The sequence below is a fragment of the Thamnophis elegans genome, chromosome Z (genome assembly GCF_009769535.1).
Source record: "Thamnophis elegans isolate rThaEle1 chromosome Z, rThaEle1.pri, whole genome shotgun sequence".
NCBI classification, from domain to species: domain Eukaryota; kingdom Metazoa; phylum Chordata; class Lepidosauria; order Squamata; family Colubridae; genus Thamnophis; species Thamnophis elegans.
Window position 1 is genome coordinate 98088755 of NC_045558.1, and position 22868 is coordinate 98111622.

General features: G+C 39.1%; 1 protein-coding gene across 1 annotated transcript; it reads left to right on the forward strand.

The window, feature by feature from the left end:
* The first annotated feature begins 767 nt into the window (after positions 1-767).
* Positions 768-22478, forward strand: P3H4 (prolyl 3-hydroxylase family member 4 (inactive)). The gene is made up of 8 exons (XM_032237677.1): positions 768-1450; positions 13306-13455; positions 15749-15920; positions 16805-16933; positions 17842-17987; positions 18963-19046; positions 19800-19944; positions 20354-22478. The coding sequence occupies exons 1-8, from the start codon at positions 854-856 to the stop codon at positions 20374-20376; spliced, it is 1446 nt and encodes a 481-aa protein (XP_032093568.1). The 5' UTR covers positions 768-853; the 3' UTR covers positions 20377-22478.
* The last annotated feature ends 390 nt before the right edge of the window (positions 22479-22868 follow it).

Here is a 22868-nt window from a genome sequence, read left to right on the forward strand (position 1 = left end):
ACCTCCAGAATGAGAGAAACTTGAAAATATTATGGAATACATAATACATACATTTATATGGCAATTTATTACAAAAGTTGCATTATAAAGTTTATGAAGCATCCAAGAATGATTTAAAATTGTCCTCTATCTTATTTTCATGCTCTTCTGTGGCTCTTCAATTTGTGTTGTATTAAATATATATTTTGCTTCTGGCAAAACCATCCTGAATTCTCAAAAGTATAATTGAAGCCAAGACATGCCAACCATGTATGGATGTCCATTCAGAAAAAAAAAAGAAGTTGAAAAATAGTGACTTGTCTGATTAATGTATCAACCTAGTATCTCCCATCATTCACAATCAGCATTGCCAATTGATCTATTGTAATCTAACACACTTGAACATTGGACAAGTGTATAACTTCAGACTTCTGGGAATATTACTTTTCATATTGGTTTTCTGTCATTGTTTCTATTTTACAGATGACTTGCTTTAACTGTTTTATCTTATTTTGATTTTTAACACATTTGATGGGCCTTCCCTGAAGCCTAAAGAAAGTTGGAGTTCTTTGCACTTTGCTTTGGTTCATAACGAAGCCAAACAATCATCACATTTTCTCTGCCTCGTTTTACCCATAGATTTAAAAACAAACAAACCAGGCTTTTTTCCCACTTTTAAAAGGAAAGAATTGATGGAAACGGCTCCCCCACCCCCACTTTTTAATGTAGGAAGTATATCAGGGCGCGCTTAAGACCCTGCGGAATCCAAATGGGTCTGTCCCGTCTGCCTTCCCCCTGCTTCCCAGAGACTCCTGATGGGCCTCCAAGTTGCAGGTCTGGTCAGAGGAACAGAGTCGCCGGCCGCAGGGACGGCATGGAGCGGAGACGACGGGGGTTCCCGCTGGCTCTCCTACTCTTCATAGCGTCGGCGCCTACAGTGGGCGCGCAATACGAAAAATACAGCTTCCGCGGCTTTCCAGAAGCTGAGCTGATGCCCCTGCAGAGCGCATACGCCTATGCTTTAGAGCAGTACGAGGGCGAGAACTGGAGGGAGAGCATCCGCTATTTGGAGGCGAGTTTGCGCCTTCACCGCCTGCTCCAAGACAGCGAGGCGCACTGCCATAAGGAATGCGCGGGGAGCGAGACGTTAGACACCGGCCCACTTTTTACAAAGCTTGCCAAGGGCGCGTGGGATAGCCCGTCTCCTTCGGAGCTGCTTCTGAAAGGCGGTTCGCTCGCAGGGCTTGAAGGCAGCGCGGGATGCGGCGTGAATGCTTCGGAGATCACGCCCGGAGAGGCTCTCCAGGACCAGGAGATGGAATACTTCGGGCTTGTCCTACAGCGCGCTTCCTGCCTGCGGAGATGCAAGGGCAACCTTCCCGTCTTTCAGCTCACCTACCCGCCGACCGAGACTTTGCGAGACTTTCAGCGGCGCACTCCTTACCAGTATCTTCACTACGCGCTTTTCAAGGTGAGCGTGGGATTAGGTGGGGAGCGTGGCAGCTTTGTACCATTAAGTATGGACGGTTCCAGTGAGCCGTTTGCTTAGTTCTTGGTGATACCGTGGGCGGAGCTTAATCGATGCTATTTGGTTCTTATAATCCTTTTTCAGTTCTAAGAGAACGCAATAACAGAGTTGCAAGGGAACTTGTAGATCATCTAGTCCAACCCCCTCCAAGCAGGAGTTGCCATTTCTAACAGACAGCAGTCCAGTCTCTTCTTGAAAGCTTCCAGTGATGAAGCCCCTCCTGTCCTGGCTGGTATCAAATGATGCATAGATAAAAGTCACTTTACTATAGGAAAAAAGATAGCACCAAGAGTATCGTTTATACAGACTGAGTGTAAATATGGATGCCTCAGCATTTAGTTTCACTTAACAACCATAATTGGAACGGGCAACTTCATAACTGAGCAACGCAATCATTAAGACATCACGTGACCGCCATGGCCTTATTAAGCAGGACATTCTCATGACGGTGACTTGAATTTTACTGCCGCTTCTCCATTGACTAGCTGTCAGAAGATCGCTGTAAGGTGTGCAAGTGACAATCATGGTACTGAGGAGAGATGCCATGACTAAAAATGCTTGCTGTTGGTTGCGAAGCGCCCAAATCTCCCATCATGTAACTCTGGGAATGCTGAGAGAGTCATAGATTTGAAGGCCAGTTGTAACATTACTTTTTCAACATCATCTTAATTCAAATAATTGCTAAAAGAGACCATTGTTAACTGAGAGTTGCTGTACTACGGTCATTTAAGAATAGACAGATGTACTCCTGGGGCAAGAAATTTCATTTTCTATCTTACTGAGTGACTACAGGTAGTCCTTGACTTAATGACCACAGTTGAGCCCAAAATTTCTGTTGTTAAGTGAGACAATTGTGAAATGAGTTTTGCCCAATTTTATGACCTTTCTTGTCACAGCTATTAAGTGAATCGCTGCAGTTGATAAGTTGGTTAACCTGGTTGTTAAATGAATCTGGTTTCCCCATTGTCAGAAGGTTGCAAAAGAGGATCACATGACCTTGGGATACCGAAACGGTCATAACTATGGACCAATTTCCAAGCATCTGAATTTTGATCACATGATGATGATGGGGATGCTGCAAATGATGTAACTGTGAAAAACAGTCATAAGTCACATTTTTCAATACCATTGTAACTCAACATTTGTAAGTCGAGGACTATCTGTAGTAGATTTTGTGTGTGTGTAAAGAGTTTCCACTTATCAAGTATTAAAATGGATGTGGGTTGCAAAGAATAATATTGCCATTAATATTTGTATTTAAGTAACCTTTGGAAACAAAGCACTACTACCATGGTGCTTGTATCCCTTGGGCAGCACTCATTTCCATCTACTGTTTATTTGAATGACTTTATTTAAGGCAAATCTCCTTGGACGTGACCAGTTGTGCTGTAACAATATCAGAAAGAAGACAGGTTAGTCAGGCTTAATTTAAGTAATCAATCTTATTTATTCCATCTCATATTCCAACAGGAGGCATCAATGCCAGTGGGATAATTTAAGTGCTCATTCAATCAGGCCCAGACCACATTCTGTTCTCACACTGGCTAACAATGTGGCCTTGGGAAGTTAAATTCCTTAATGCAAATTGATGCACCAGTAGGAGTAAAGGCAGAAACCTCCCCTTTCCTCTCTGCCCAAATGCTGCATTGAAATCATGATCATTCGCTCTCAAAATTTGATAATTAACTTTAAAAATTCTGAAACATTATTGTTTGCCCAAAGCAGATATGTTCAATCATAGAATGCACAGAAGGTGTGTATGGAGACTGTATTGTGGCTCTCAGTTTTAGAAACCTGTAGGATTCATCGCCAAGACTCTTGTTACAGCAGACAGATCAGAAATGGAATTCAGGGGCTGGTGGGAACAAAGCTGATATATTAAACCGGTTTTTATCTTTAAAAAACCCAATGCAGTAATTCAAAATCATACAATAGTTCTGATTTGGACAAAGTGATCAGAAAAAACGAGAACTCCATTTAACATATAGGATCCACCCTGCCTGGGTGCTAAAAGAAAAGAAAAAGTAGTGATTATATTTTCTTCTTCTTTTCCACACTATTTGTTTTCTTTGTTGCTGTTAGGTTGAATGTATGCTTTTGTTTTGTTTCATTTTGTTTGTTTTATTGTTTTGTATTTTATTTTTTTATGAAAAAAAGAAAAAAAAGTCAACTCCAGGGAGCTCAGGGTTATTCTGACTTAACAATGCTCTGTTGTCAATGCACAAAAGTCTGCATAGGAAGATAGTACATTATTCCACATTAATCAACCCATTTGGCAGCTCCCTTTTAGCCATGACACTAGCCACAGTCTCAGCTTGCTCTTAGCATATATAGTACATTTTTCCTCACTTAGATCCCTTCAAACTCCATGACCCTTCCAAAATACATGTTTCTATGGAGGGATGATCATGAAACATGTAAATCCTCCACATTGAACAACCTTCCCTTAGATAACATGCTTTCCAAATGAAACTAAAACCTTCACTGGAATTGAGGGTCAATATGGGGGTGGGGAGCAGAGGAGTCATGCTTATATCATCCCAGGCTTTTTTCCTTGTTGGTTTTGAAGCTCTTTCCTTTGGCTCTGTGAAGCAGAGTGGAATCATTTTCTTCTTGTCTCTTTCCAGCTTCTTGTGCAGCTACATACATTTGCCAGTCAAAAAAGGTGCATTCCTTTTTTTTCCTTTTCCATTGTGGTTCTTTCTGGGATTAAGTGATTTTGAAGAGCTCTGGCTCTTTAAATCTGGAGGAAGCAGAAGCTACTAGTCTTTTCGGTTTCCTCTTCCTCCTCCTTTCTCTTTCTCTCTCTTTATCTTTCTCTCTCTTTTTTTTCCTTTCTCTGTCTGTCTCCCTGCTTCTTTCCCCGAAGTGGGAGTTCTTCATACCAAAAGCATTTAATGCCACGTCTCTCTGGTATACAGATCCCCGACTTTCTCAAGTGGACATAGAGAGTATGAACGAATGAGTTTCCGTATTCATTTGATCCCTCCCTCCCTCCCTCCCTCCCTTCCTCTCTGTTAAATTAATTGATTTTTATTGAATTCAGAAGTCATTTACTCTTTTTCTTACCAGAAAGTCGTATGATAGGTGCCGCAATAGTTACAGAGTACTTTGGTGTTAAATTAACGAGGTTTCTCCAGGGAAGAAACTGCCAAATGAAAGTAGCTTTTGTGTGCAAAGCAATGAACACCAGTCTCTTTGTGTATGTTGGATTGCTTGTTTCTTAGTCTTTCCCATTCAAATTCTTTATTCTTATTCATACTAACATGTGGGGTTATGGGGAATTCCATCTCAGTTTTTTAATGTTTATTGTTCTTTTCTGTCATGGATAGTAATTTCTGTATACATATTAATCAGATTCTCTGATCTGTAAATTTTGTTTTGCACCTAGATGCACCTAGATGTGGCTATCTCATCATCATTTGTGTTTGTGTTTACAAGTTTGTGCCAAATAATATTTGTATACCACCTTTATTATTATTTTTCCAAATAACTGAGGTGGTTTTTCCCCCCCAACAACAACTCTGTGAGGTGGGTTGGACTGAAAGAAAGTGACTGACTGGTTTTAATGGCTAAGATGGTACTTGAACTCACAGTCTTTGCTTTCTAGCCTCAGGCCTTAACAACTAGCTCAAGCTGGCTCTAGTTTGGTCTAATGGAATATCACCACCCAATCTCACCCATTCTGTCTGGAAGATGGAGCATGAGCATGTGTAGAGGGACCAAAAAAGATGGTGAACTATGCGTGGGCAGGACAAAGCTAGAGGAAACACTGGGTGGAGGTCTGTGCAGGCCTGACACGCAAATCAATTATCAGATGTGGGTATACAGACTACTCAAACTATCTAGTAGCTGGTTCCAGTGGTGAGATTCAATTTTTTTTACTACCAGTTCTGTGGGTATGGCTTGGTGAACGTGGAAGGGAAAGGATACTGTAAAATCTCCATTCCCTCCTCACTCCAGGGGAAGGATACTGGAAAATCCTCATTTCCTCCCAATCAGCTGGGACTCAGGAGGCAGGGAATAGATGGGGGTGGGGCCAGTCAGAGGTGATATTTACCGGTTCTCTGAACTACTCAAAATTTCTGTTACCGGTTCTCCAGAACTGGTCAGAATCTGCTGAATACCACCTCTGGATGATTCCCTCCAAAGTTTCCCTCAGGATAGCTGGTGTTTGAGAGCACAAGGCTTCTGCAATTTTATTTGGTCAATAGCAATAGCAATAATAGCAATAACAGTAGACTTATATACCGCTTCATAGGGCTTTCAGCCCTCTCTAAGCGGTTTACAGAGTCAGCATATTGCCCCCAGCAACAATAAACTAGATTAGAGGTTTTGGGGATGAAACTATGTCAACCTATTTGACTTTAAATGGGTAAAAAAAACCAGACTGATGGCATGGAACGTGAGACCTAGTGGGGGACTTTTGGTAGGGCCTAGCCACAACAATACAAACAGCCTCTAGTTCTAAAAGTGTTAAAAGTCTGTAGAGATTCTCAGTCATCCAGGTCATGGTTGTCCCTAAGGTGCTTTTTCAGGAGGCAATGGACTTTCTTATTTTTTCTTTGAAGATATTCCACTTCTCATCCAAGAAACTTCTTCAGCTCTGATACGATAATGAGAAATGGAAGGATTTATATTCCTTGCATTTAATCTGCTCATTCTTTTAGAGCACGGGTGTCAAACTCGTGATGTCACATTGTTATCACATGACGTATCACAACTTTTGCCCCTTCACTAAACTGGAGGTGAGCGTGACCAGAGTGTAACACATCTGGCCCGCAGGCCGCAAGTTTGACACCCCTGTTTTAGAGGTTCATCCTTTCCTTGGGGTCACCTGAGTAGTGCTTCTGGTTCTTGTAGTCTGCAATTGTTTTTTCTTCCTCTGGAAATCCATTCCTACTCCTATTCCTACTATTGTTTATTATATCCTGTCTGTACTATTTTTACAAATAATCAAGGCAGCAAACTTATCCAATACACATTCCTCCTCTTATTTTCTTTTCAACATCAACCCTGGGGTGGGCTGAGAGAATGACTGGTCCAAAGTCACCCACCTGGGTGAACAGTGACCTCCTGCTAATGTTTTAATCTCTAGGCCTCAGTTAAGTGAGTATATTAGTGAAGTGAGGCTCTCAGATAAGGATCCTGTAAGAGGGGGGGAAATGTAATTTTGACATTGGCTTCCCATTTCTACTGCTATTCCAGATTCTGGTCCTAATCCTGGTCAACAATAGCCACCTCATAAGAGACTATTTTGAATATTTAAATACTAATATCAGCCTTCTTTCACATTATATTCTCAATCATTCTTCCATCCTTTTGCAATAAATGCTCTCAGTTTAATTAACTGGTAATCTATATTACGGTTGGGAAAGCTAAAATAAAAGTGAGAGTTCCATGCTTATTTTACATTCTTTGTTATCAGTATATTGCACTTCTGCAACAACTTAGCTTGTCACCGTCAAACCATAATTGATATTAATGCTGAGTAGATCAATTTAAAAGAAAAGGCTCCTTCTCAATGTTGATAGTATAAAGTTTAAAATTATCAGATAATGCTCACGTAGTAATAGCCATCTTATTGAAAGTCTCATAAAACAGTAGGATATAAAATGATGTTAAGAACTTCATGAATAAAAATATGAACAGCATCAAAGAAAAATATAAAAGTGAAATGAAAATTAAAGATGACATTTTAAAATCAGGGAAATTCAGTCATTTTCGCAACATCAGCAAAGGGGGGAACTATCTTAATCTCTTCTGTTCTGTGACATTGGTGCTAGCATTTTCTCTTGACGTGAAAGTCACACAGTGTTAATTGGAATAGAAGGTCGTGCAGGTATCTGCAAATCATAAAGCATGATATCAATCAAAACTAGGACATTATTGTGCATCTAGAAATTCATTGGTCACCAATACAAGTTCTGCAAAATCAGTTGTATACTGTCAACAATAGGAACCAGAATATACATTTTGAATGCACATCCTCATGCTATTCTGTGCAAGCCAAGATCTCTAATTTAGAAATTGTCTAGCAAGCCAACACACATGTCCTACAAGCCAGAGATATAAGCACCATGCTTTTACAATTCAAAATTTAAAGTAGATTTCTATGGACTTCATGAATGTCAGCCAACATGTCTATTAAAATAGTGTGAATTGAAGCCTCAAACATCTGGAAGCACTATGTTAAACAATGCTGGCTTAGTTTATGAACATATAGAGAGAATCCTTGATTCATATTTTTGATAAAATGTCCATACTCTCATATAAATATACGAGCACATTTTGCAATATGCAAAGGGGGAATTGTCTCCCTTATTTCTCCAAAGCTGTGCTAAAATACTGAGGCATTGTGATGAAAGGTAAATTTATTTGGCTTTCTTAGCATGCTCGTAATCTATTGAATGCACATAATGATGAATTTGGGGCAGGGTGGGGAATGGGCAGATGAATACAAGATAGAGGAAGGTGTTTAAAATGTATTAAAGGCATTTTAAAGCACCTGAAACAATACACAGGAACATTTTTAAAAAGACTAGAGGGAAGAGAAGAAAATAAAATATTTAATTTAAAAAACTGACTCATTTTATCTTTAAACATCCTGATGCCCAGATGAAAGTAGTACTTTCAGCCATACCCTGAAGTTAGTATTCTTTACTCAAACATTGGCTCATGATAGATTGCTGCATGACAGTAAAAAAAGGTTTCCCTCACACATATGTGCTAGTCGTTCTTGATTCTAAGGGGCGGTGCTCATCTCCGTTTCAAAGCCAAAGAGCCAGTGCTGTCCGAAGATGTCTATGTGGCCAGTGTGGCTAAACGCCAAAGACGCACAGAATGCTGTTCCCTTCCCACCAAAAGTGGTTCCTATTTTTCTATTTGTATTTTTTACGTGCTTTCAAACTGCTAGATTGACAGAAGCTGGGACAAGTAATGGGAGCTCACTCTGTTATGTGGCGCTAGGGATTCGAACCGCCAAACTGCCGACCTTTCTGATTGACAAGCTCAGCAGCCACTGAGCCACCGCGTCCTTTATGACAGTGCTACAGTGTTTTAGGAAGCCACCTTCAGAGGAGGAATTGAAGCCATGCTTATAGAAGAATAAAGGAAGTCCCATATATTTCTAGTTCCATCACTTTTGACATATGACTCCATTATTGTTGAGAAATCCATATATATTGATATATCTAGGACTTCAGTGGAAAGGAAAAGGTAGCCAAGGAAGGACTAATGTGCACAAACACTGTTTACAAAACCCTTCCCAGCCTCCCTGAATCGTTTAAGGAAAACAGGTCAGCAGATAGAAGGCTGCCTCTATGCTCTGCCATCCTGAGGACAGTAGTTTCTTTCTTTGCCTGGAGCAGATGAGATGCTTCCAGGCAACAGCCTCCTTTTCTGCAAAGAGCATAGCGCCCTGATATTCTAAACGATGATGACTGAAACAGACATTGTGGGGCCTGGAGAAGCTTAACCGATGAGATAATTAATGAGAGGCAAATATTTCTCCAACATGTCTAGGATAGACTGCAAAGCAAACTTTGGTAGTAGGCAGATGTCTTCAGTCATAGATAGTTTGACTCATGATACTACATCAGAGGTTCTCAGGGTTAATGAAGAAACAAGTCAGCTGGTGAAAAGGTAGTACTGCAGAGTACTGCACTTTATTACTATTACATATTGAATTTTACATTCTGAGAATCTCTGTTTGCCTCCATTTAATTTTCAAAGGAAGGAGGCAGTATGTTTCTTATGAGTACTTTATTCCAGTGTCCCTTGAAAAAAAACAACCAATATTCCACATCCTTGTAAACCTTGTTTATTGAAGCTAGTTCAAAAGTTTAATTACACCACATTTAATTACCAGGAAGTGCATAATAGATGCCAATCTTATTCTCCTGGTTTAGCAGATCATTTAAGAATGAACTTTAAAAAAACTGCAAATACAAGTACTAATGCACTTTACACTAGTATAAATCATATAAGTACAATAAGGAATTATAATACCTTCTATTCAGAGGTGGGTTCCTACCCGTTCGCACCTATTCGGTAGAACCGGTTCATCAAATCTACCGAACCAGTTAGAAGAGGTTCCACCAGTGGACCCGGAAAGCAGGCCACACCTACAGAAGAGGTTCCAAATTTTTTTGAAACCCACCATGCTTCTATTCAAACTCTGGAAGATCCATTGTTATTTAACAGATCATTGAAATATTAGCATATTAAGACTTTATGTTAATAGAAACATAGATTTTGAAATTTGTAGTATAAGGCCTTATATAGAAATATAATCCAAACAGTTTTCAGGTTGAATTAAAGTCTGTGCCAGATTGAATATGAAGTTATTTTGGATTAAGGTTGGGATTCCCAATCCTCAGGCTGTGGCACATTTGGAACCGGGCCATGGAAGTGGTGAGTGAGCTTGCGCATGCAGCTCCACTTGTGAGAGTAACCAGCATGTGCATTTGTGTGCAGCTTCATTTGTACAAGGGGCAGGCATGCATGTCCACTGCTTGCACAAATGGAGCTGTGTGCTCACCCGCCATTTACGTGGAACCATCCCCTCTATCCCGCCCATTAGTCCGCAAAGCCAGAAACATTGGCTTTGGCTTAAGGCATACTCCCATAACCTTAATTAGCCATTCATCTGCAAAGGAATTATGCATACTTTCCAATAAGAAGCATAAAATGTACTTGTGGCAGTAACCACATATAAAATGCATTTGGCACATATGTTATATTTTATTTAGCAATATTTAATAAAGAAATAAGTTGAGAAGGAAATTAAGCTCTTAGAATGTATTTGTTTATACATCATTTTCCCAAATTGTTAGGCTTTACAAATTTGCCACAGTATTTGAAAAAGCAATGGAAGCTGGTCGTTCCATTTTCAGTTTTCATTTAAGTGATCAATACTAAATATGTCAGCAGCAAAATATAATACTTTTCTGTAAGTATAACATTTAGTATAAATTTAATGTTTTCTTCCTTTGAAAGTCTCACTGTTGCATATCAGTTATTGTGTTTAAATTCTATTCTTTTAAATTATAAATAGTTCTTTACTGTTTTGTGTTATTGGGTAATTCACAAACAGCTTATAAGGTTCAATAAACGCTCCAAATTTTGTGTTATAAGATTTTCAGATTCAACTCTCTTAAGTGGTCCCTTTTTTTTTTATTAATTCTTTGGAAAGTGTTGGAACCAGATGGTTATGACTAGCCTGAAGAGAAAATAATTTCATCTTCATTTTGTCAATGGTTAAATATTGCAAAGTTTGTCGTCTTTCCACTAGGCGAATTTTTCCTCATTATGAAAATAAATACTTGATTATGGACTGTATATCATAGTGTAACTACTCATATTTATAAGCTTTTGTTAGATTTCCATGGGCACTGTCTTCAAAGTTCCTGCACCATCTGATATTTTTTTTCATTTTTTTTGTAAAACCTCTAAATGTTATTAAATAATAGAAACAGTGGATGGCTGCTCTGCTCTTTTTGAAATGTTGCTACTTGCCTTTTCTCCATGACAATCTTTTTGGAGAAACCTCTGCAATATCCTTTAAAGGTTTCTTGTGCTTGCAAAGATTGGCAGTCTTTCACTTCAAAGAAACAAGATAATCAGCGGTGGGCTTCAAAAATTTTAGCAAGGGATTCTCTGCCCCGTTGCTGGGTGGGTGTCATCTAGTTGACCTCCGGAACCATGATGGACTTTCCATCATGAGGCTTTCCTCGAGCCTCTGGAGGCGAAAATGGCCTTTGGAGGCCAGAAATGGGACTGTTTCTAGCCTTCCTGAACTTCTGGTAGGCCCGTTTTTCACCCTCCCCGAAGCTCCATGCACGGCCTGCACTTATCAGCATCCAAAGTAGGCCATGTGGGAGGGTTGGGGTGGGTGGAGCCAGCCAGGAGTGGAATTTGGGGGTTCTCCAAACTGCACAGAATCTTAGCTAGAGGTTCTCCTGAACCTCTACGAACCCCCAGCAGCCCACTCCTGATGCCAATCACCTGAAAAAGAAATAATATTTGAGTACTATCTAGGAAAATCCTCAAAATTAGAACAAAAAATTCTTCCCTTTCAAAATCTACTTGTCTTACTGTTGAAAGTTCAGTAGATGTTGATATGATCAAAGTCAGAACAAGACCAGATTTGGTTAGATAGGGAAACACTTGCTGACTCAATGATTCTGAGAAACTAAATAGCTCCTTCTTTTTGAGTTCCAACATTCCAATATTACAGTACAAAGAAAAAAAGTTCTCCCTCCTTATTTTTCTGTGGATTTACAGCATAGCTCCATTTTGTCCCATTCACTAGCCTTTTTATTAGATTGGATTTGGATTGGATTTATTCAATTTGTATGCCGCCCTATTCCCGAGAGACTCAGGGCGGCTAACAATCAAAGAGGAAAGGGGGTACAGAATAAAAAATAAAAGACAAACATATTTTAAAAAACAATAATCATATCCTCGAGTGGGGCTGAGAGATTCAACAGCCCCAGGAGTGGCCGGAACAGCCAGGTCTTAATTGCTTTGAGGAAAGCTGGAAGGGCAGTAAGGGTCCGGATCTCAACGGGGAGATCGTTCCAGAGGGCCAGAGCAGCCACAGAGAAGGCCCTCCCCCGGGGAGTTGCCAGATGACACTGGCCGGCAGATGGGATTCGGAGGAGGCCTAATCTGGGATCTAATAGGTCTATGGGAGGTAATTGGCAGGAAGCGGTCTCTTTAAGTTATTAAAGGTGAAAGGCTTAAACTTAAGCTCCTCTGTCAATATTAATATTTCAGTGCTTGTTCATTCTGAATTGCCCTTTTATATTTCTTGTTTGGAGTATTTTATTCAGAACCTCATAGCATCTACCAGCTGTTGATCCCACTAAAGACTTATAAGTTATTAGTGATACATGTCTATCCCACCACAGTCAAAAAAAGTCAAGGCGATAGATAAGTATGCATACATATCTCCACTTTTATTTTCTGATTCAGTTTCAGAGAAGAGGCGAATTAGGGTAGAGGAGGGATAAAGGTCAGCTTGATGAATATAAAAGACCTTCTCTAAAACTGGACAAAGTGTGAAAGATTCATTGATGAAATAATTTATCTCTAAATGAATGTTTGACAGTTGCAGACATCAGTCAAAAATGACCTATTACCCAAGCCAGATATGGTTTAAGCTCAGTTTAATGGATCACACCTTATGCAAGTCTGGTCAACTTTTCAATCTTTAAACGTGCAGTTGGCACTGATTGAACTGTGAGATGTGGAACAAAATATTATCCATGCATTTTTTTTATCCAGCAGCTCAAGGCAGCATACTAGTGCTCTCTCCTCCCATTCCCCCCCCCCCCCCCATAAGCCTGTTAACTGGCTCAAAGTAAACTTTCATATCTGAAAATGGGGAAAAAATGAGTATTTTTGATACCAATCTAACACTAACTTTCTGGCAAGTGTACCTCCATAGCTGTTGCAGTTATTAAAAACAACTGTTATCTTTGTTTTAAATATGTTTTATTTAAGTAAGCTCCTCCCAATCTCATTGGGATATTCAGACAAAGTACATACTGAACTAAACCTAGATCATTTGATTGATTTGTGACATGGCTCACTGCTGAAATACTTGTGGTAACCAGTAGTGGATTTTTGTGCTGAACAATTAGGTTTCTGGAACTCAGAACAAAATCTTGCAATTAAAGTTCTTTAACTCTAAACATATGTAGTTCTGGTAGAAACAAAAGAATAAAGTAGGTTTCTTAAGCCTACAATCTGCCTCGTCCTGCTCTCTATTTTTTTTTTTTTTCCCCCAGACAAATAAAGTTGAGAAAGCTGTATCAGCTGCCCACACATTCCTACAGAAGAATCCGAAGCATGAAATGACCCAAAAGTACCTCAATTATTACAAAACTATGGTGGATGTAGATGAGTACCTTGTAGACTTGGAAGCACAACCATATGAGGTATGTATTTGGAATATTATGGGGAGGAAAATTTATCCCCAAGATGGGGCTACAATTGAAAGCTTTAAAAAGTTGCCAATAAAATTTGCTCTATAATTAAGGTCTGCAAGTTTCTTTGTAGTAAATGAATGAATGAATGAATGAATGAATGTCTATCTACCTTACCTTGTTTTAGACTGTCATAGTCAAGTAAATAACAAATTATTAAATATCCATGATATAATAACATAATGGTATTTGGAAGCTTGCTTTTAATCTGCTACCAGAAAAATTAGCAGGTAAGTGTAATATCTGTTGGAAGATTGTTCTACAAGATGGAAACAGAAATATCTTCTAACTTCAGCCCACCTAATTTCACAATAGTGGAGAACTGCTAAAGAAAATTCCTAGTTGTTGTATTGAATGATTCATTTTGGTTGAAGGAGATGGCCCTGAAAATATTTTGATGTCAAACCTTATAGGCCTTAATAATCTAAGAACAGCACTTTAAACCTTGGGAAGAAAGATACTGGCAGCCAACACAGACCCACAGCTCAAGTCTAATATGCTTCTAGAGCAGTGTTTCTCAACCTTGGCGACTTTAAGTCCTGTAGATTCTGGGAGTTGAAGTCCACAGGATTTAAAGTCACCAAGGTTGAGAAACACTGTTCTAGAGCCTAGCTATAAGCATGAGGATCACTATATTTTGGTATAGTTTCTGTGTGGTCTTCAAAGGAAAACTTTTGTAGTGCACACTTCAGTAGCCCAACCAGGTAACGAAAGGTTAAAATTGTGATGCCCAGCCATTTCAGGTAGGTCAATAAAATGCCTTCCTGCTCTAGCCTCCGCCTATCTATTTAATTGTGGGAAGGACCCTCAAATCATGGACATGCTCCAGGAATAATACCATCCCTTCATGAAATATCATCAGAGCTGGCAGAGAACATCAGTGAAGAAATAGTAATTGCACTTGCTTAGATTTAATTTCAGCTCATTCCTACTTATCCATACCTTCTGATATTGGAATGAGATTCCAGTTGTATTGTCAGAGTGGACCAGAGTGATGATACAGTACCTAAACTAATGGATAACCAATCCCAACTATTTCATGTAAGCATTAAAAAGTAGTGGGGAGAGGCTCAAACTTTACATGGACTCCACATGTAAGCCAGATGGGACCAACTTCTCTTCTGCAACCATCAACTAGAACTGGCTACAAAGGAAGGAGTGAAACTGTTCAAATATAGTGTCTCCAATCTTCACAGATTTCATGGTTGATACCCTGTTTCCCACAAAAGAAGACCTCCCTGGATAATAAGCCCAATCGGGCTTTTGAGTGTATGCGCTGAAATAAGCCCTCCCCTGAAAATAAGCCCCCTCTGAAAATATTGCAACACAGCAGCAGCCATTAGGTGACTATGCTCGCTGCCTCCTGCACCTCAAAAAATAATAAGACCTCCCTGAAAATAAGCACTTATTTTGGGGGTCAAAAGAAAATAAGACCCTGTCTTATTTTCGGAGAAACACAGTAGTGTCAAAGGCAACCCAGAAATCTAATATGAACCCACTCCCCAATAAGGCCATCAACCAACATCATCAATATGGTTTTTTTCTCATGCCCAGTTCTGAACTCCAACTGTATAGGAGCTGGAAAATCTGCTTCTTCAATATATTCAGTTCTCTGAAGCCTTTTGGAGTCCAAAATGAAGGTTGTATCTATCACCAAACAAAATCAATAAAAACCTGGTAAAGATAAGCCCATTGAGTTTTGAACATGAAACTGGCTGATGTTATAAGATTGCACTTTAATGCTCTTTCTTGTATGAATTTTTCCTTCTGCTACATGTATGAAAAAGTTATTTTAGGAATCTTTGTTTGCTAAATTGATGTCTTCCACTCTATATCAGTCTTCCTCAATTTGATGTCCTCCAAAAGAGCTGGAATTGCAACTTCTGTTGTGGAAGGTGCAGTCACAATAAGCACGAGGTACCAAGTTGAGGAATACTGCCCTAAATATTCAGGTATGAATTAATTAGATGTCATAGTGCTAATGATCAGTGGGAGGGAGTAGGGAATGTCCCTTGCTGGCTTTCTTGAAAAATTTTCTGAAATCCCCTAGTTGTCCATATGGCCCAAGAAGCAACTTTGTGTAGCCTGCCAGCGTTTTAAAATAATAATAAATTGACTTTGTTAAGTCAATTTAAGAAATGCAGGATCAAGGAAGGGGGAATTATTAATTTAAATTTAAGAAGCTTAAAGACATAAACAAAAACAAAATATACTCATCCTGTTAATTTGTATTTATTCTTTGCAGACGGTTTTTGTCAGAGCAGTGAAGCTTTACAATAGTGGAGATTTTAGGAGTAGCATTGCTGACATGGAGCATGCACTGTCCAAATACTATGAAGCCTATGAAAATTGCCTAGCTGGCTGCGAGGGTAGCTATGAGGTCTCTGAATTTAAGGATTTCTATCCAGCTATAGCAGGTAAGGGAATCAGGGAGAGATCAGCCATCATACATACAGTATGCTGATCCACTGTCCTTTTTTATTCTGGTGTAAAGTTTGAAATGTCAATTATGCAATATGTAAAAAATAATTTCTCCTCATTTTTAATTGGTTTGGGTGGAGCAAGAATTAGCACAGATAGAGGATTTAATATGGAGCTATTGCACAGAGTAAAAGAGATACTTTAGAATTACTTCAAGTATTACATTACTATAAGTTCATTTGGATACAGAGCTATTCTGTTCAGTGATACACATTTTAAAATTCTGCATTGTTTATTTTGATGTTTGTAATCATATCTGCAAAATCTCCAATACCATCTTAACCCACCTCACTTGTTGGTTTTTCAGAGAGCTACTTACTAACTCTCCTTTACCTAGCCCTAGCACCTCTTTCTGTGAATGCATTCAGCCCTCTGTTCACTTCCAAAACATGAGCCCTCATCAACTGTGTAAAAGAGAACCGCCAATTGCACTGACTGATAGAAAATGGGATAATTTCATAATGCCAATAAATTGCGTGCAAATGCAATCTTGCCTTGTAAAATAGTGTGTTAATAGGTATAAATAATATAAAAAGAAAGAAAGTGGTTGCTTAGGCCGCCTAGATGAAATGAAAACGTTAGGAAAGGTAAAGCCAAATTCAGAAATATATTAATAATTTGAAATACTGAAAGTGCAGAGAGACAACACCAAAGCTAATAAGAAATTAAAGCTGCTTGTATATGGAAGCCTTATTGAATTCGCTGATCACTGAATCCATGTAAATATGAATGGAATTGGGTTACAAAAGCTGTTTCTCTAAGTGATAATGGAATAATAACTTTTTAAAAATACTTTTCTTTTTTTTTTCTACCTCCCCAGATCGTTTTGTATTTGTCCTGCAATGTAAAGTAGATTGTGAAGTTGACCTGACCCCAAATGTTGGTGGCTATTTTGTGGAGAAATTTGTGGCCACGATGTATCACTATCTTCAGTTTGCATATTACAAATGTGAGTCCTTGATTTGGTTTGGGAGCCTTGATTCAAGGAGAGGGTAGGATTTGAAGTAGTGCCACCTTGTGGAGGCATTGGGTCAAAATCCATTGGTTTGAGAGAGGATGGGACAGTAGACATTTTCCTATTTTCTACCTTTGTCTCCTATCCCCCACTAGACGATTTTCCATTATTATAATTATAATTACTGCTACTACTACTACTACTACTACTACTACTACTACTAATGGTGTTTGGAAAAGTCAGATTGCTTTTCCATCTGGCCTCATCTATGCTATCTGACAATGACGTTTCAAAGTTTAAAACATGAGTTTTCTAGCTGTACTTAAGATTAGACCTGTTTTTTTTAGCTTGTAAAAAATGATTCTCTGAGTGAACTATGGTCTCCTTTTTAAATTCAAAGCTCCAAATAGCCCTAACCTGGAAATACAGAGACAATAGCAATAGCATTTACACTTACATACTGCTTCACAGAGCTTTGTAGCCCTCTCTAAACGGTTTACAGACTCAGTATATTGCCCCCTAACAATCTGGGTGCTCGTTTTACCCACCTCGGAAGGATGGAAGGCGGAGTCAACCTTGAGCCTAGTGAGATTCGATCTACTAAATTGCAGGCAGCCGGCAGGCAGCAGAAGTAGCCTGCAGCACTGCACTCTAACCACTGCGCCACCGAAGCTCAAATCGTTTTTCTTCTCTTTCAAGAAAGTGCAGCAACCTTTTTGAGTACATTCTGATTAAAATTTGATAAGGCCAGTAGAGGTTAATATTATTTTCAGGCCATATTTATAAAGACATACTGTTTTGGTGAGATATTATTTTTCCTGATTTTTTTTTCTTCCCTCCCTATTTTTCATGTGCTTAAGATGTGTCTCTCCTGCTAATTTTGTATATTATTCTCTGCACAGTGAATGATATTAAGAATGCAGTACAGAGTGTAGCTAGCTACATGCTCTTTGATCCTGGAGATGAAGTCATGCAGCAAAATCTGGTTTATTATCGTTTCTATCGTGAACGTTGGCATCTGGAAGAGGAGGACTTCAACCCACGACCAGTATGAACAGGAATGGTGGTTGGGATAAGAATTAATATTTTGTTTTGGAGCACTGATATATTTTGAATGCAGTCTTGTGGGACTGCATTCCAGAAACAATTGATTCTCTAGGTTCCCCTTGACTGTGAACGACACAACTCCAAACTCGGGGGGGGGGGAGGGAACCCTAGTATCAATCTCCCCTCCCTTCTGAACTTGTAACAATTAGTCTTCACATCTAGTTATTTGAGAATCTGCAAAAGGAATACAATGGGGGCTGGGGAGGATGAGAGATTGAAGCACCGGGAGTCTGCAGAAATGTTGGAAGGTCATATTTTCTAATTTCTGATTGGAGGGGGTTTGATGTCTTTGTTCCTCAGTGGTGTAAAGCAAAGTAGATTGTCCACTATGCTTTAGAATAACCATTTTAGATAATTTTTGTATACTGCTATATTTGTCTATGGTTCTGGTTGTAATAAACAAGCCCCAAGAGAAGCAAGGAGAATGGAAGTGAGCGAAAACAGTTTGATTACTTGATTATGACTTAAGAGGGAATAAGATCAACAGTTTGATCTTGAAATTTGAGATAAACAGAATAATTATAGTGAAATTACAGTAACTGATAGCAATGTCCCTCATTCTTTGTTCTATATTGATATCGCTATAGTACCCAAATGGAAACTTTGTCAGGAGGGGTGCTGGTTATATGCATTCCTAACTATTCAATTACTTTTTCCTTCCCACGCAACGACTTCATTGCTGCTTGCAGCTTTACAACTGGAAGTGCCCGAGCCCTCAAATTACATGATTTGCAGCTGCAGTAATGTCCAGAGCTATTCTAACTTGGAGGCCAGACAAATGTTTGCATGCTTGGGTCTACTTGGTAGATTGTACCTTTCTTCAGCTGGCACCAACACAGGCTCCAATTGTACAAAGTACAAATATTGTTGCTCTCTCACCTGTTCTAGCTGATTGTTTTCTCTCTGGTATTCTTAGGAGGCCTTGCGTTATCATAACTGGACATCCACACAGAAGAAGCTCTTGGAGTTTGCCAGGCAATATCTCCAGCCAGATGATGAGGTGAGAACTTGGAAAACAGGTAGAAATGTGATAAATTAAGAGCTAGCTTTTGTTTCTTTTAGTCCAGCTTTGCCCCATTAATTTACTTTGAGGATGGCAAGTACTAGATAAATCTGAAAGACAAGAGGGAAATGTTTCATTTTCAGATTTTCTCAGCTGGAAAGAAAGGATTTAGCTACCTAAGGATTGCCATCAGGATTTTAAGCTTTTACCAGGCATTACCCATAACAGAGTTGGAAGGGACTTTGGAGGTCTTCTAATCCAATGCCCTGCTTAGGCAGCAAACCCTACACCACCAGACAAATGGGTTATCCAATCTCTTCTTTTCCAGTGTTGGGGCATTTACAACTTATGGAGGCAAGTTGTTCCACTGATTAATTGTTCTGTCAGGAAATTTCTCCTTAGTTCTGAGTTGCTTCTCTCCTTGATTAGTTTCCACCCATTGCTTCTTGTCCTACCTTCAGGTGCCTTGGAGAATAGTTTGACTCCCTCTTCTTTGTGGCAACCCCGGAGATATTGGAACAGGGCTATCATTTCATCCCTAGTCCTTCTGTTCATCAGACTAGACATACCCAGTTGTTCTTCTCTGCACTCTTTCCTCTTGTTTTCAGGAATAAAGCCTAGAATATGGTTATTTTTTTAATGTTGGATTCTGTACCAAATAGTCTATTTGAAATGGTCCATGTGCAGAAGATGGAACAGTCTCGGTTCTTGATTGCTTTGCTTCTGACTAGCTCTTTTATCCTACTTCAGGGAGAGGTGGACGAAGGAGTTGACGGGGTAAAAAAAACTGCATTGTCATCTGATGCTGAGTTTGAAAACATTGGTGACTATGAAGAGGGGTTTTTGTCTGAATGGTGGCAGGAACCCAGATCAAAAGGAGACAAAGGTGACGAAGGTAATTGGCAACAAAACTGAAGTACTGATTGTTCACCTTCCATTGCTCGTTCTTGTCTGTGTCTCTAACACTGGGTTAGAGATCACTACTTGCTGTCTCATTTCCCCTGCATGTCCGTCTTTAGTTTGCTTATATCGAAGTGTATCTGTCTGATCTTTTGGCTGTGGGAGCTCTGTTCAACTATGCACAACTGCCATATGTTTCTCCTCTTGTCTTCTTCCTCTTTCATTACAATGTTCTGTAGTTTGCCATTGCGTATTGGGAATGTTGCATGGATCCTGCAGGAGGCAGCAGAGAGCAAATGGATTCCCCACCTCCCCCATTGATTTTCCTAGTGGTGGCAGAGATATCCACAAATGGTCCCTGTAGAAAGGCTGTAATAATGTATTTTAATCTTCTTTGTTGTCAGAGAGACTTGATGGAGCAATATGATTCCCATAATAACTGCAGGTGAAGGGGAGCCATTGTTGTTTTCTTGGACCTACCAAAGTAGACTTGGAACTGGCAAGATGAATTTTGACAACATTCTAACATGTTCTGTGCCTTTTGAACCTCACAATAATATCTCCAAAGACTGGGAAAGTTCTACCAGCAGAACCTCTATGCAGAATATTTAGATCCTCTCCTGCAAATGGATTGATAAAACAAGAACAGTTCTGAGCTAAACCAGGAAATCTTCCCACTGGAACCTCATTTCTAAAAAGTACTGTGAATGGGCTTGGAATAAAAATATCTCAACACAAAGGACAAAAAAGAAGCCAATGCTGCATTTATTTCTTGTTTTATATATTCTGCTTTGTGACCTCATATATGTTGGGAACCAAAGTTCTTACCCATCTATGAAAGGTAGTGTGTGCATAACTTGATTTTCCATATTCAGTTTTATTAAATGCCTTATTTGCCCAAAGGCAGGACAACTCCCCTCCCCAATAATTAACTTTTAAGTGTGTGTACAGCGGAAAAGTTATAATTTATCTGCAGTGTCATGGATCCTTTAACTATACTCAATTTAGTGGGCTCCACACAGAAAAGGATCAACAACAATATAGATCCCTAGACCACACACACAAACATTCACATTATTACTACTCATCATTAGTCCATTCATCATCACTGCTACTCCTACTATTCCAACTCCTACTCCTTGTGAGTTCTGCTATTCCTACTCCTTGTGAATATTGCTAGACAGAACTGTCTTTCTAGCTGCTTTACTTTCTCACATCATCACATGCCTACTTCCCTCTTCACTTTCCCACATACCATCATCTGCACCCAATGCCTCTCAGAACAGTTTTTATAGCCAGTATTTCTGTTCTGGCTGATGAGAGGGCTTAAAGAGACAGGATGAAAGTAGCATAGATGCTGGCCATTTTCTGGGCATCTTCCTCTCACATGCAGAGAAGAGCCTTTTGTCTTATTTGTATGTGAGGTTTATGGATGAATGAGATTTCTCCCTTCATATATATGTATTTGTTGACTTCTTGCTCTCTTGCAAAAGCAATGGCAGTGTTATCATAGCTTTCTTTCTCCTGCTTTATTGGCTCATTTTGGGAAGGCAGGCTCTTCCTTCCTCTGAAGTTTTCATCTTCTCTTTTTCTTTATTTTCCCTTCCCATCTTTCCATCATTTTCTATTTTTCCTGTTACTGGAAAAAGGAAGGTGTAAATGTGTGTGAATGTATTTATGTGGTTCTGAATACGAGAGTGGTTTGTGTGAAAAAAGAGAATGGTCATAATATGCACTAGGAAGTTAATGTTATAATATATTATTTTACTTTACTAAAGTACTTAGCAAATTTAACTGATAATTTATTTTGTAGTCACAGAAACTTTTGATCTGTGTGTACACCCACAAGCTTTCACATGCAGTTGTATAGATGGAGACTTTTGTGGCCATGGAGTAAACCGTCCTAAATTAAATATTAACTTCCTTTTAACTAAATCAAGTTCAAACAATCAGATCTTATCTCCGAAATTAGGAGTCAGTAGATTTTATACTAGAAACCTGAAAAGTGAGCATGCAGAAATATGGCTTGATGAGGAGAGCTCTGTACTTTTAGAACTGGGGACATGTTCAGCTAATAATTAGGTTTCAAGATGAGTTGCTTTAATGTCATTTTTGTGCATTTTTACTCCTGCCCTTCACTTATCCATAAAACTTTATGTACGCCACTCATCTCACAAAACTGGGCAATAGTTCTTTGTACTATTACAATTGTTTTTTATGAGGGTGAAAATACATGCAGGTCAGCTGCAAATCTTCTAACAGATCCCAGTCTTCCTTGTGTTCAACCTTGCCTTGGAGCTTTTAAAGAGTCAGACTCTAAAGAAGCTCATGTTCTGACATTTCCCCCTCCCCATGTGTCTACTGAAAACCTGCAGTTAATGGGCTATCCTTTAACTTTTCTGAAAGCAAACTGTTTCATCAAGATGTTTTTTTACATTCAAAGAGCTGCCTTTGTTTTTCAGTTATTTAAACATTTTACTTTGTACATATTTTTTAAATTAGTTGTAGCTATATTTTAATAAAAACCTCTCCTAGTCTGTCTGTTTTCTGGTTAAGTTTTTGCTGCTGCTATCCAAATTTCTTCCTTGAGATATTGAGAAAGCATGCTTTTGTAATTCCTGAAAAAGGAACAGTTTTCTGGAAAAATAGAGGCGCTGTTGCCTGGGAAACTCTGGGTGCTGGTCTAGTAACATTTGGAGGATGTCAGTCTGCAGATGGACAATTATTCATGATGAGAAATATGGAAAATAAACAGTATCTGGAAACAGTAGAATAAAAGGGAAGGAATTGAAATAGATAGCAATATACAAAGACCTGCAAATAGAAATAGAACAACTGTGGCAAAAGAAAGCAAAGGTTATTGCCAATAGTAATAGACGCTGTGGGTGCAATCTCAAAATAATTGCAGCAGTATGGGCA